Source organism: Physeter macrocephalus, unplaced genomic scaffold, assembly GCF_002837175.3.
Source record: "Physeter macrocephalus isolate SW-GA unplaced genomic scaffold, ASM283717v5 random_87, whole genome shotgun sequence".
NCBI classification, from domain to species: Eukaryota; Metazoa; Chordata; class Mammalia; order Artiodactyla; family Physeteridae; genus Physeter; species Physeter macrocephalus.
This window is the reverse complement of record NW_021145373.1, coordinates 103,507-115,374: the sequence shown is the minus strand read 5'-3', so window position 1 is coordinate 115,374 and position 11,868 is coordinate 103,507. Positions and strand designations below refer to the sequence as shown.

The 11,868-nt window shown below is 46.9% G+C and overlaps 1 protein-coding gene across 4 annotated transcripts; it reads right to left on the bottom strand.

Moving 5' to 3' along the window:
- Nucleotides 1-644: 644 nt before the first annotated feature.
- Nucleotides 645-10,452, bottom strand: LOC114484842 (phosphofurin acidic cluster sorting protein 1-like). Of its 4 annotated transcripts, none has more exons than XM_055082337.1 (3): nt 9,929-10,452; nt 2,889-2,974; nt 645-1,304 (listed from the first exon to the last, which is right to left on the bottom strand). In XM_055082337.1, the coding sequence occupies exons 1-2, from the start codon at nt 10,273-10,275 to the stop codon at nt 2,905-2,907; spliced, it is 417 nt and encodes a 138-aa protein (XP_054938312.1). In that variant the 5' UTR covers nt 10,276-10,452; the 3' UTR covers nt 645-1,304; nt 2,889-2,904. The 4 variants fall into 4 exon arrangements, with proteins under 4 accessions (XP_054938312.1, XP_054938313.1, XP_028339705.1 ...); XM_055082338.1 differs by lacking the exon at nt 645-1,304 and adding an exon at nt 4,085-4,147 and having other exon boundaries at nt 1,504-2,974; XM_028483904.2 differs by lacking the exon at nt 645-1,304 and having other exon boundaries at nt 1,504-2,974.
- Nucleotides 10,453-11,868: the final 1,416 nt, after the last annotated feature.

Here is an 11,868-nt window from a genome sequence, read left to right as displayed (position 1 = left end):
ATATATTTGTGGGTTTCTAACCAAAATGGGAAGATAAAAAGTCTTGGTGCTTATTAAAGGAGAAAACTGACATGTATACAAAGATCCAAATGTTTCACAATAGGCCTTAAATGTATTATCAGGTTCTCCTACAAAAGTAGAATACAGTTTTTCTATAGTCTGAGACATAAAAAGGAAAGCTTAAGGAGAAACGAGAAAAAGATCAACTCCGTTTAAATCCTGATTTTCCTAGGAGTCGCTCAGCTTTTACTGGTGATAAATGGCTAGCTGTAAACCGGTTTAGTTGTTCTTCTGGCTGCCAAAGCAGAGCTAAAGAAGTCAGCAGGTAGAATAGGGAAGCTGTCAAGTCAAGTTGGCTCAAAACAAAGTTGTGGTTTGCAGGCCGGGCCTGAACCATCTCTTCCGTTCATATAAGCTGGCAGGATGTAGAAACAGGATCCCGACCCAGCCACTGCTTCAGAGAACCAAAATATTTTCCTTTGACTTTCTAGTCTATTAAGCTTGGGGTTTGGCAGGATCTGTGGCCAAAGTGAACCCAAGACCTTGTAATGGTCCCCCTGAGGAAATCAGAATATAAACAAGGTTGCCCTGATTCTAGACAGAAAGCAGTTTTTCGAGGGGTGTGGGGGAGAGACAGAGAAGCTAGGCTGGCAATAAAGACAGCAAGAGTAATAGTAACATTTTTAAGTGTTTTCTATGTGCCACGTAAGCACTTAACGTGTATTAATCTCATTTAATCCTCATAATAAATGAACAGTAGGGGCAATTATTATGCCCATTTTACAAGATGAGAAAAATGAAGCATTAGAGGGGTTAAGTAATTTGCCCAAGTCACTCAAACAGTAAACAACAGAGTCAGGATTAAAATCCTGGCTAACTGGCTCCAGAACTGACACCTGTAGCCACTGTGCTACGAAGCCTCTCACTGTCTATAATTTGGTAATAAAGCAGCATTCTGCAATCCCAACATTACAAAGCATAAAGCATTAAATATTATTTGTCAACCATGACATCCAGACAGAGCTCCGGGACACCAAGTTTGTTTTTTTTTTAATTAATTAATTTATTTTATTTTTGGCTGCGTTGGGTCTTCATTGCTGTGCGTGGGCTTTCTCTAGTTGCAGCGAGCACGGGCTTCTCGATGCAGTGGCGTCTCTTGTTGCGGAGCACAGGCTCTAGGTGCGCAGGCTTCAGTAGTCGTGGCTCACGGGCTCTAGAGCGCAGGCTCAGTAGTTGTGGCACACGGGCTTAGTTGCTCCATGGCACGTGGGATCTTCCCAGACCAGGGCTCGAACCCGTGTCCCCTGCATTGGCAGGAGGATTCTTAACCACTTCACCACCAGGGAAGCCCTCCACCTACTTCTAAACTGGGGAGCCCTGCAGAACTGCCTTCACCTCCCTGGGCCTCGACTTCCCTTCCTGCGCCTCGACTTCCCTTCCTGCGGAGGTGCTGTGCACACAGCAAACGCTCAGCAGTCTGGTTCACCTCACCCAGGCATCAGCCCAAACAGCACCTCACCAGAGGCCTTCTCTGACCACACTACCCAACCCTCTCAAGTCCCCACTCCGCTTTGTTTTTCCTCATGGCACTACTCACCACCTGACTATTCACTATAGACCGAATTAAGTGTTTATTTTCCGTCTCCCTCCACAAGAATGTTCACTCTAGGAGAGAATGGACTTCGTCAACCAGTTTGCTGCTGGTTCCCCAGCACCTGGAGCAGTATTTGGCATATAGAAATACTCAAAAAATATTTGTTGAATGAAAGAATCGTGGAGGATAGATTTTCATTCAATAAACTTTACAAATAAACAGGCACTGCTCATTGACAAATGTATCCATTAAGCACCTATAAAGTAACTACTATGTAAAGTAATGAACAGGATTATTTCAGATGATGGTAACTGGTGTGAAGAAGATTTATAAACTCCCGGAATGCAATGGGCAGGTGAGAGAAGCTTTCCAAGGTAGCAGGTCAGCTGAGACCTGAATGATACCCAGAAGGCAGCCACACAATGATCTGGGGACACAGCATTCCGGGTAGAGGGAACAGCAAGTGCAAAAGCCCAAAGGCAGGGTGACTGTGCCCGGGCCCAGCTTGCCCAGAGCCAGGTGAGCACGGGGAGAATGGTAGCAATGAGGTGGAAGCCACGGGAACAGTCCCACCACGAAGTATCTCCTAAGTCATAAAAAGGGTTTTACTCTAAGTGTGATGAAAAGTTATTTGATAGGGTCTCTTATCTTCACCCAGCAGAATGTATACTTTATGAGATCAAGGATTTTGTTTGTGGCACATGCCGGCTGGTCTACAAGCATTTGCTAAATGAATGAATTGGGAAGATTATGAACAGGGGAGTGACATGATCTGATTTTCATTTTAACATATCACTCTGAACTGCTACTGGTGGTTACCTTCTGGGAGGAGATCAGGGTCACAGAGGATGGGTAGAGTTACACATGAGGGAGTGCGATGTGCTTTCCAGGCACCGTTAATCGCAGACATGGGAGGAAAAAGCTACTATCTAACCCCTGAAGCCATTTGGTGTTTCTAAACAACAGACAGGAAAAGGTCCAGGAGGAGGGACCAAATAAATGACAACTGATGTCCTAAGCCTTTTGTTTTCTCCTAAACTGTTAAAAAAACAAAAACAAAAAAACACTACAAAGAATCTCTGTCTCGCTTATAAAAAAAAGGAACAAAAGGAAGCTCAAAGCCAGACACACACACACACACACACACACACACACACACACACACACACACACACACAGTTTTGAAGAAAAACTGTAAAGAAAAAACACCTTCCTACATCTAAGCACAATAACCAGGCTAAATTTACTCAGGGACAATTAACATTCACTCCACTTACCACATCCAAACTGTTACCTGGGGGGAGTCTTGCTCAGAATACTGCTCTGAGAGGCAGACTGCCATTCGGAGGAGTCTGCAGACTAAGAAGACAGGAGCAGGTGCTGTAATAGGAACCAAGTTTTAAAACATCACTCCTTTCACGCCTACCTATACCTGCACCAGGTCACTAAAAAAACATACAGGGTAAACCACTCACGGTGTAACTGCTAAGAGGTCTGTCACAGTTCTAAAAATTTTTTTTGCCAAAATAGGCTCTGGATATTACCCAGTGCCTCTGTTTACAGAACTGAAAGTGCTGAAAGGATGAATGAAACACAGGTTCATCTGGGAGTCGTGGAGGATCATTACTTCCAGTGAGAAAAGAAGAAGAACAGTACTCGGGGTCAGAAAAATTGGTGAAGCTAGAACTAAACTCAGATGTTCTGACCTCTAATGTATTTAAAAACTTTACAATCTGAAAGAAGCTACATGGGACTTTTTCCTGGCGGTCCAGTGGTTAAGACTCAGAGCACCCAATGCAGAGGGCACGGGTTTGATCCCTGGTCAGGGAACTAAGATCCCACATGCAGCACGGTGTGGCCAAAAATAAAATAAAAGACGCTACACGAACATCAAATAACTAATGTGCCTCTATCAATGCCCCCTCCTCACCTGTGCCTCACCATCCACACACCATGAGGTGGGCAGCAGGCTAGAGCATTCTCCAGTAACCATTTTTGCTATCAATAAAGATGAACAAGCAACTCTAGAACCAAGAAAGGAAGGTGAGTGGAGTGAAACCTCAGCTCCCCCCAATGTCTTCACCCATTCAATAAATCCTATTTTTTACATCTTTATAGCAATAAAAAATTTGTAAGGTTCCCTCCTTTGAGGTACGTATACAACCGAGAAGAGTTGATATGCATCTTTAAATATATATATATATATATAAATTTTTTTAAAAAATATTTACTCATTTATTTGGTTGCACTGGGTCTTAGTTGCAGCAGGTGGGATGCATGTGAGATCTAATTCCCTGACCAGGGATCGAACCCAGGCTCCCCGCATTGGGAGGGTGGAGTCTAAACCACTGCACCACCAGGGAAGTCCCTAAATATATATTTTTAAAACAACATTTACTGGTCTTTTCTGTAATACATGTCTGTTATAGAAAGTCTGGAAATCACCAAAAAATACACAAGGACAAAAATTAGTATCACACATAATCTTACCATCCAAAACCATTTTGGAGTTAACGCCTCCAGCCAGTTTTCTCTGTAGATATTGACTAAGACCTAAAATTGTGAGAAACAAATGACAGGGAAGCACCAGGAAGCTAATTCCCTCCAGGAGGAAGTGAGCAGACTAGAAGGTAACAACACTTAAAGGGGGAAAACTAACAAAAGAAAACTAATGGGCCCTTGGAATAGCAAAGAAAGGGGACATTTTAAAATAACTTGGAAGAGGACAGACTGAGTACTCAGTCTAATTGAACAAATAAGGAGAAGCCATAAATATTAATACCAGAAATGCCCATACTTAGGCAATTTTCTCTCTAAAACAGTGTTATCTAACAGAACTTTCTGTGGTCCTGGAAATGTTCTAGATCTGCCCTGTCCAATATGGCAGCCACCAGCCACACGTGACTGGTGTGAAATGAAATGTGGCCAGTGCAACTAAGGAAGAGAATTTTAAATTTCATTCAATTTTAATTAATATTTAAACAGCCACATTGGCTAGTGGCTACTGTATTGAACAGCACAGCTTTAAAGATGAAGCAGCCTATGATCTTAAGATATAATTGAATGTCAAACAAAATGTTTTAAGTAACTGTTTTCTAGAAGATATAAAAGCTCAGCAACAATACATCATCATTTACTGGCCTTCTCTACTGCGCTACCCAAGGTAGAGGCCAGGCACATGTCTGCCTAAGCAGCTCCCTAAGCTGGGACTACAGCCATTCTCTGGTTTGTAATAACATAAAAGGGAAAGCAGGTCCAGCAGGCTTTCTAATCAGATAACTGCCCTGTGAATGACTCCAGAGTTGGTGCCCAGGCACACACATTGGTTCCCTAAAGTCCTCTGAAGTTATGGTGGTTACTCCTTTAATTAGGCCTGGAGAAGGGAGGACTGTGTCAGGGCTTGCCAATCTAGAACCAAACTGCCTTGCTCAATTCCAGCCCATTGGGCTCTAAAAGACATTTTAAGGCCAACTTCAAACTCTGTCTTTTCTCAAAAGCCCTTAATACCACTCCGAACTCACACTGGAAAAAGATCAACTCTTGCAATCATTCCCGCAGCTTCCCTGGACTCCCAAAGTACTCCCAGAATGTGACACCACAGGGCCAAGCCAAGCCGACTCCAAATTTCAGAGGACCCACTGAGCCTTCAAGTCCGGGCCAAAACAGGACAAGCCTCCTGGGGTGAAGCAGTGAAAAGACACAGCCCAAACACTTTCTGGCTTGCACCTCCCTGGTGCACACAGAGACGGCACCAACCGTAAGAACGGTGGCAGCTTATTGGCTCAGCTAAGAAATTGGAAATCTAGCTTAAAAGGAAATCACATAACCACTAATGTGTCCAAAAGATCTGTAAATCAATACATGTAAGACAGACTCTGTGAAAGTCATTCTCTTTCTGACTTAAGGAATCTGAGCTTCCACAGGGACGGTGGATTATATTACTCCGATAGAGAGCATATTCTATTACAACACTCACAATGTGAAATTCAAATCTTCTAAGATACAAATATGCTTCCAAGACTTTTAACGCTAGGGAAATAAAAGAAAGTTCAACAGCTCTCTCTTATTTGATCAATTACATTCACTTTATATCTATCATTTAAGAAGTACTTTCTCCTGTGGATCTATAGGTCCCATTTTAAATTTATTTCACCCACATCTTGGAATGGATAGTAAGTAAAAGTATTCCCAATGAATGGATGAAAACGCTAAGGTGGGGGAGAGTTTGCCCTAGCACACAGGAAGCACATACAGCAATACATCCTGGCTTGCCCAGTGCTTTCATGGTTAGAGGGTTAACTGGCCTCAAGTGCCTTCATGAAATTAACACTGCTATTGCAGGACAGTCACACAAACTTGGCCATGGCCACCTCCCCCCTTTTTTTTTTTTTTTTTTTTTCCAAATGTGGTCTAAAGGAGAAATGTGACTGATAACCACTGAACTCCTTCCCTAAGCACACACACAGACAAGGATATGCAAATGTGCTCTGTACTCAAAGACAAATGTGATACAGTTAGTGGGTGATACAGCAGAGCACATTTTGTACACTTAGGAAATTGAATAATTTTTCAGTCTCCCCTACTTAAGCAACTCAAAAAGAGAAAAGAACATCACGGGAAATGTCACCATACAAAGACCAAAGAGAAGGGGTCAACGAGACTCTAAAACCCTTCCTTTAACGTCAAGCATCTTGTCACCTGGTGCCTACGACAGCGCCACACCACTGTCCACACTCTGGACCACAGACAAGGGAGCACTCCTTAGTGTGGAGGGAAAACAGCGTCAACTTCCAAAGCTGTGAATTTCATAATGGAACTGTAACAGACCTACCTGCTGGTGACAGAATCTCAACAGCCAACTGTATTTCACAGTGATTACCTCTGGGGAGTGAGACGAGACACAGGGCTGGGGCTTTCCTTTACCATTTCCATCTTTCTGTACTGCTTGAATTTCTAATCGTGGACGTGTATTGATCCTTTTATTTTAAGCCATAGGGATGTAATGTACAGCATAAGGAATATGGTCAATAATACTGTAATAACTTTGTGTGGGGACAGATGGTTACTAGACTTATTGTGGTGATCATTTCATAATGTATGCAAATGTCAAATCAAATGCAAATTAAACCAACATAATATTGTATGTCAACTATATTTCAGTTAAATTATATTTCAGTTAAAATTTTGAAATTCCTTGTGAGAATAAAAATCCACTATCAGGAAAAAAACCATCTTTTTATTTTAAAAAATGCTGGTAAAAATGGCAATGCAAAGAATAATTTAGTTCTTTTAAAGCCAACTATAGGTATGCTCTTCATTCATAAAATGTAAAAAAAAAAAAAATACTGTGGATTCTGAGAGAATTTAGTAGCTGTTAAGTCAGAGCAGAGTACATACCTGAGAAACAACAACTTTATTTAAACATCTAATAAAGGAAGAAGGTTTTTTTTTTTTCCCAAAAGTAAATTATATTTCTACAGGGATCAAGAAAAGGAGCATGACCTTCCTAACACTCGACTTTTCAACTCGCTTCTCTGCACTAGGAAGAGGATGACAATTTCACAAGACTGAATCCCAGGACATTTTATACATATCCAACCTTAGATCATACAATCATGCCTGCATTTCTCAAGTGCATATAAATCATACATTTGTGTCTCACTTGAGTTACACAAGACAAGAATGTTAATCCTAGACGATATTCAGCGTGCTGTATACAGAGTGCTCGCTGCCAATACATTCCAAACAACATGAACAAGCATACCAAGGAGACCTCAAGTTAACTGATTGACTCTAATCACTGGAAGGGCCAATAGCAGGCCATTTTCTCCCCACAGGGTGTTATTTTCCATCCTGCAGATAAAACAGCCTGCTCCAAAGAGCACAAGTGTTCCACAAAGAGCTGGGAGGCACCAGGGTGCCGGTTAAAAAAAAAGTCAGAGCAGGACAGCTGACAATCCCAAAGACTGGTTGGTAGACATGACAGAACTGCATGCTCCCTGCAGGTGAAAACAACAAGACAGTCTAAGGCTCCCACACCAAGTCAACATAACAATTACTGATTTGATCAGGATACCTGGCTGTTTCTTTGGCTAATAATTTATTGTGTGGACCTTTCAGTGACCAATAGGGACAGACTGGAAATCAACAGCAATCAGTGATTTTATTTATCCCCCTCAGTTGCACAGCAGCTTCTTGCCAGTAGGCTCACACCTTTCTGATCTAACAAGCTAGAGAAGGCAGTTGTCCAAATGTCACCAGTCAAACAGTGATAGATGTGACGGAAGAACAGGCAAGCATGCATTACTAACACTGGACCCATGGAGGAAAGGACCCAGTGCTTTTATGTTTGAAAGAAGTAGATGAGAATACTTCAATTATAGATGGGCCTGTACAGAAAGAGAAAGGCAGGTCTGCTTAGGACCAAGAGAGGAAACCACCACATACTAAACTCCCAGTTGCATCTGGTGTGTGTTAGGGTACTGGCCAAACCTAACTAAACTCATGGGGCTCCTGATTACCCTGAAGAAAGGACAGAGAAAAAAGAAAGTATAAATCAGTGAAGTGAACGCTGAAACACAAGGGACACGAAGAGTAGAGGGGGGCTAATGGAAAACAATTCAGCATTATCCAAAAATGTTCCAGACATATATCTCTCAAACAGCAATTCCACCCCTACGTATAAAGACATCCTAAAGAAACTTTTGCAAGGAGCACCAAGAGTCCTGGACAAAAATATTTACAGCATTACTGTTTGTATTAGCAAACAGGAAACAACCCAAATGTTCATCAAAAGGAGCTTTATGGTATATTCATACAATGAAATTCTACCCATTAGTGAAAATATTTAGAGCCACCATACAACACTGATGATTCTCACGAACTTAATGTTGAGTTTAAACACACACGCACACACACACACACACACACACGCACAAATTGGCCCCAGAACACATACAGTATGATAGCATTTATATAAACTTCCAAAAACATCCACAACTAAAAAACATAGCTTAGAGATGCACATAGGCCAGTAAAACTAATTTTATAAGACAGGGAAATGACAGACACACAATTCAGAATAATGTTTACCTTTGTAGAGGGAAGAAGGGGATGTGGTCAGGAAGTGGCACCCCGAGGGCTTCAACACAATTGTAATGCTCTTTCTCAAGCTGAGTCAAGTACAGAGATGTACTTCTTGTCATTTTTATTTACAATCCTTTCTAGGACATATATAATTTTGCATGCATGAAACCATTCAAAATAAAGGGGGAGGCGTGGAGAAAAATAAAGAGTTGAAGATGTAACCAGACAATGCTCCCCAACCCCACTTGCACGTCCATCTGCCCAAGACACGGCTGACAGAGTAAGGAGCCAGCCAGACTCCAAAACATCAGAAACAACTCAGTTTACAGGTGACAAAAAAGACCACCTCCAGGCACTTCTCTGGGCATCTTGGGTGAAACCAGCTTCACAGTGTCTATTCAAGGGGTAAACTGTAGGAAGTTGCACACTGTCCCCAAAGAGTTTGAGAAAGACTGCCTTGCCAATACAGAAACAGAAAATAACCCAAACTCAGGTATATTTTACCAATGGAAGGCAAGTCCCCAGATGGTTCCAATAGACAGAGGAATGGATTGAATTTAGGAACAGGCAGTAATTTTATGTAGCCCTACAGGGCTAGAAGTTGTGACCAGTTACTGGGGGGTGAGGAGGGAGGAGAGGATGAAAAATACACTTGAAGACACATTAAATAGGACTTTTACAAGACGTAGAGGCCAGGACAGAACGTGCGTATTTGGAGTACAAATGAACATGTGTGTTGAAGACAAACTAGAAGCGCCAAGGGTTATTATACGGGCTTTACCTGAAAGAAGGTGACAACCGAGTTTGACACATGCCGAGTATATTAGGAAATAATAATATCTAAAGAGATCCATACCACATCTACGTAACATATGTACAGCCCACGGGAGCTGGCAAGGCCGGGAAAAGAGTCTGTGACTTTCACGGGGAAACTGACAGGAAGGCCGGATTCGGTCAGATCAACAAGAGAAGGCCCAGGGCTGAGAGTCCAGAAGGCCCAGCTCAGGGAGGGGAAGAGGGTGGCCCCGGCCCCAGACAGGTGGGGATGCCAGGAGAGGGCGGGGTCCCCTCGGGAGGGGTCCTGGGAGGCCAGGAAGGAGCCAGGCCGGGCGGCAAAGCAGCCAAAGAGAATCTAGGTTCGGGGTGCCCCCTTGGGCGATGGGACGGGGAGGAATGGGAAGGCGGGGGCCTGTCACAGACCCGGCTGGGCGACCCCCGAGGGCCCGGTCCCCCCCACCCGCCGCTCACCTGGGCACGCAGCTGGACGAGCTCCGGTCCACCTCCCAGGTGGCGTACAGGTTCATCTGCACGGGGGCGGGGGTGCGGCCTGGCCCCGGGCCGCCGGGAGTCGCAGAGCCCGAGGCCACCGCGACGGCCATGGATGTGGAGGTGGACGAGGACGAGGAGGAGGCGGCCGCCGCCGAGGTGGATGAGGACGACGAGGTGGCCTGGGCCAGCTTGGGGGGCGTCGGCTGCTGCGGCAGCTGCTGCGGCGGTGGCTGCTGCGGCGGAGACTGGGCGACCCCAGAGCCCCGCTGGCCACTGCCGCCCCCGGCGCCTCCGGGACCACCGCCCGCCCCTCCACGTTCCGCCATGGCCCGGCCGCGGGTAGGGAGGCACGGGGGTTACGGGAATCAGGCGACGCCGAGCGGACGCCCAAGCTTCTCCGGCGGCGGCGGCAGCGGGGGCTCGACTCGTCTGCTCAGCCCGCCCGGCAGAGCGCGCGAGCGAGAGACTGCACGCACGCGCGGGGCCTCGCGGCGCGCGGTCCTCGCGCTCGCCCGCCGCTGCCAGTTGCGGCTCGCGCCGCCAAAGCACTGGGTGGGCGTGTCCGGGGAGGGGGCGGGGAGGCCTGGCCCGCGCCCGCCCCACCCAGCGCCGAGGGGCGGGGCCGGGGCCGCGCTCGCGCTCGCGCCCCGGAGGGGGGGGGCCTGTGGGCGTGCGCGCCCCTCGCTCTTCAGGAGAGGGGTCAGCGGTTGGCGCCCTCGGCCGGATCCTCTCCTTAAGTTGGCGGCCCGGCGGCAGCCAGCTGACCCCCCCCTCCTCTCCCGCGTCGTCCTTTCCACGGTGGCGGCGGCAGCCGAGCCAGCGGAAACCTCGCTTTTCCGGGGCGCGGCCCCGGACCGGAGGGGGCTACCGCGGGAGCGCGCCTCGGCCCTCTCGGGTCTGTGGACCTGAGGCCCAACCCGCTGCCCACCCAAGCCCGCTTTCCGACCGCCGCCCTGGCCCCCGCCCTGCGGCTCCGGGGCTTCTTCGCCGTCACGACCAGCGAAGGGAGCGATGGAGACCCAGCGGCCGGCTGGGCGCCTGTGGGCCCGGCAGTTTCCGCCCCGCTTCTCCCCAGTGCGGGCAAGGGCTCAAGGACCTAGAGTTCAGAAGGCCTTTGGCACGGGTGAATCTGAAGTTAAGCCCTGACCCATCTGGAGCCAACCACCTGTTTTCTGCCCCTAATGTCCCCCTCCCACAAAGAACCATCACAGTCCCAAGCCCCCATCCCTACCTTCAATTTCTTCTACTTGGGATGTTTTTCTGCTTCGTCACTTACTAAATTTCTAAAATCCTATTCCTCCCGAGGCCTTACTCAACTGCCTCATCCTCCCTGGAGTCACCCACACTCCCGGCTCCAGAAACCATCTCGAAGCCTCCTGCATGCCGGCACCCCAGATGGTGGACTTGGACCAGCATCAGTGGTACAGCAGCAGTATGTGACTTCCCTCCCCAGTGCTTGGCAAATGCCTGTTGGAACCATTGGTCCAACGAAGTCTAGCCTGTCAGAAAGAGCTCCGAGGACAGGGGGGACTAGAACCTGGGAAAGCAGCCCCTGCCCACCAAAACCTGGAGACTGGTTGATGAAACCACCCAGGGGCTCACATGGACTCAGGACAACCTATACAGACTTTGAGCTGTGCTTTCTCCCACGTAAGGACTTGGACTCTTGGCCGCTAGGTCTATTAGGAAGGCCTGACCTGGCCTACTTCCCAAGCCCACTGTACTTCCTCAGCCCAGCCAGGGCGCTAAGCTGGCTATTTTTAGTCCCCAAGGACACAGACCTGGAGGTCCTTCCCCCAGAGCCTTCCTACAAAAGCAGGCAGTGGTAAAACACACAATCTCAGTGTGGCTTTAGCTTCATCACCAGTCTCAACTGCAACATCTGATCCAAGTGCCTGCCCCCAGCCACTGGAGCAACT

Coding starts and splice junctions, on each gene's coding strand:
- LOC114484842 (XM_028483903.1), bottom strand. CDS start 10,275: ATGGCGGAACGTGGAGGGGCGGGCGGTGGTCCCGGAGGCGCCGGGGGC. Junction 8,767..9,928: donor TCGTCCAGCTGCGTGCCCAG/GTGAGCGGCGGG, acceptor TACTTGACTCAG/CTTGAGAAAGAGCATTACAA.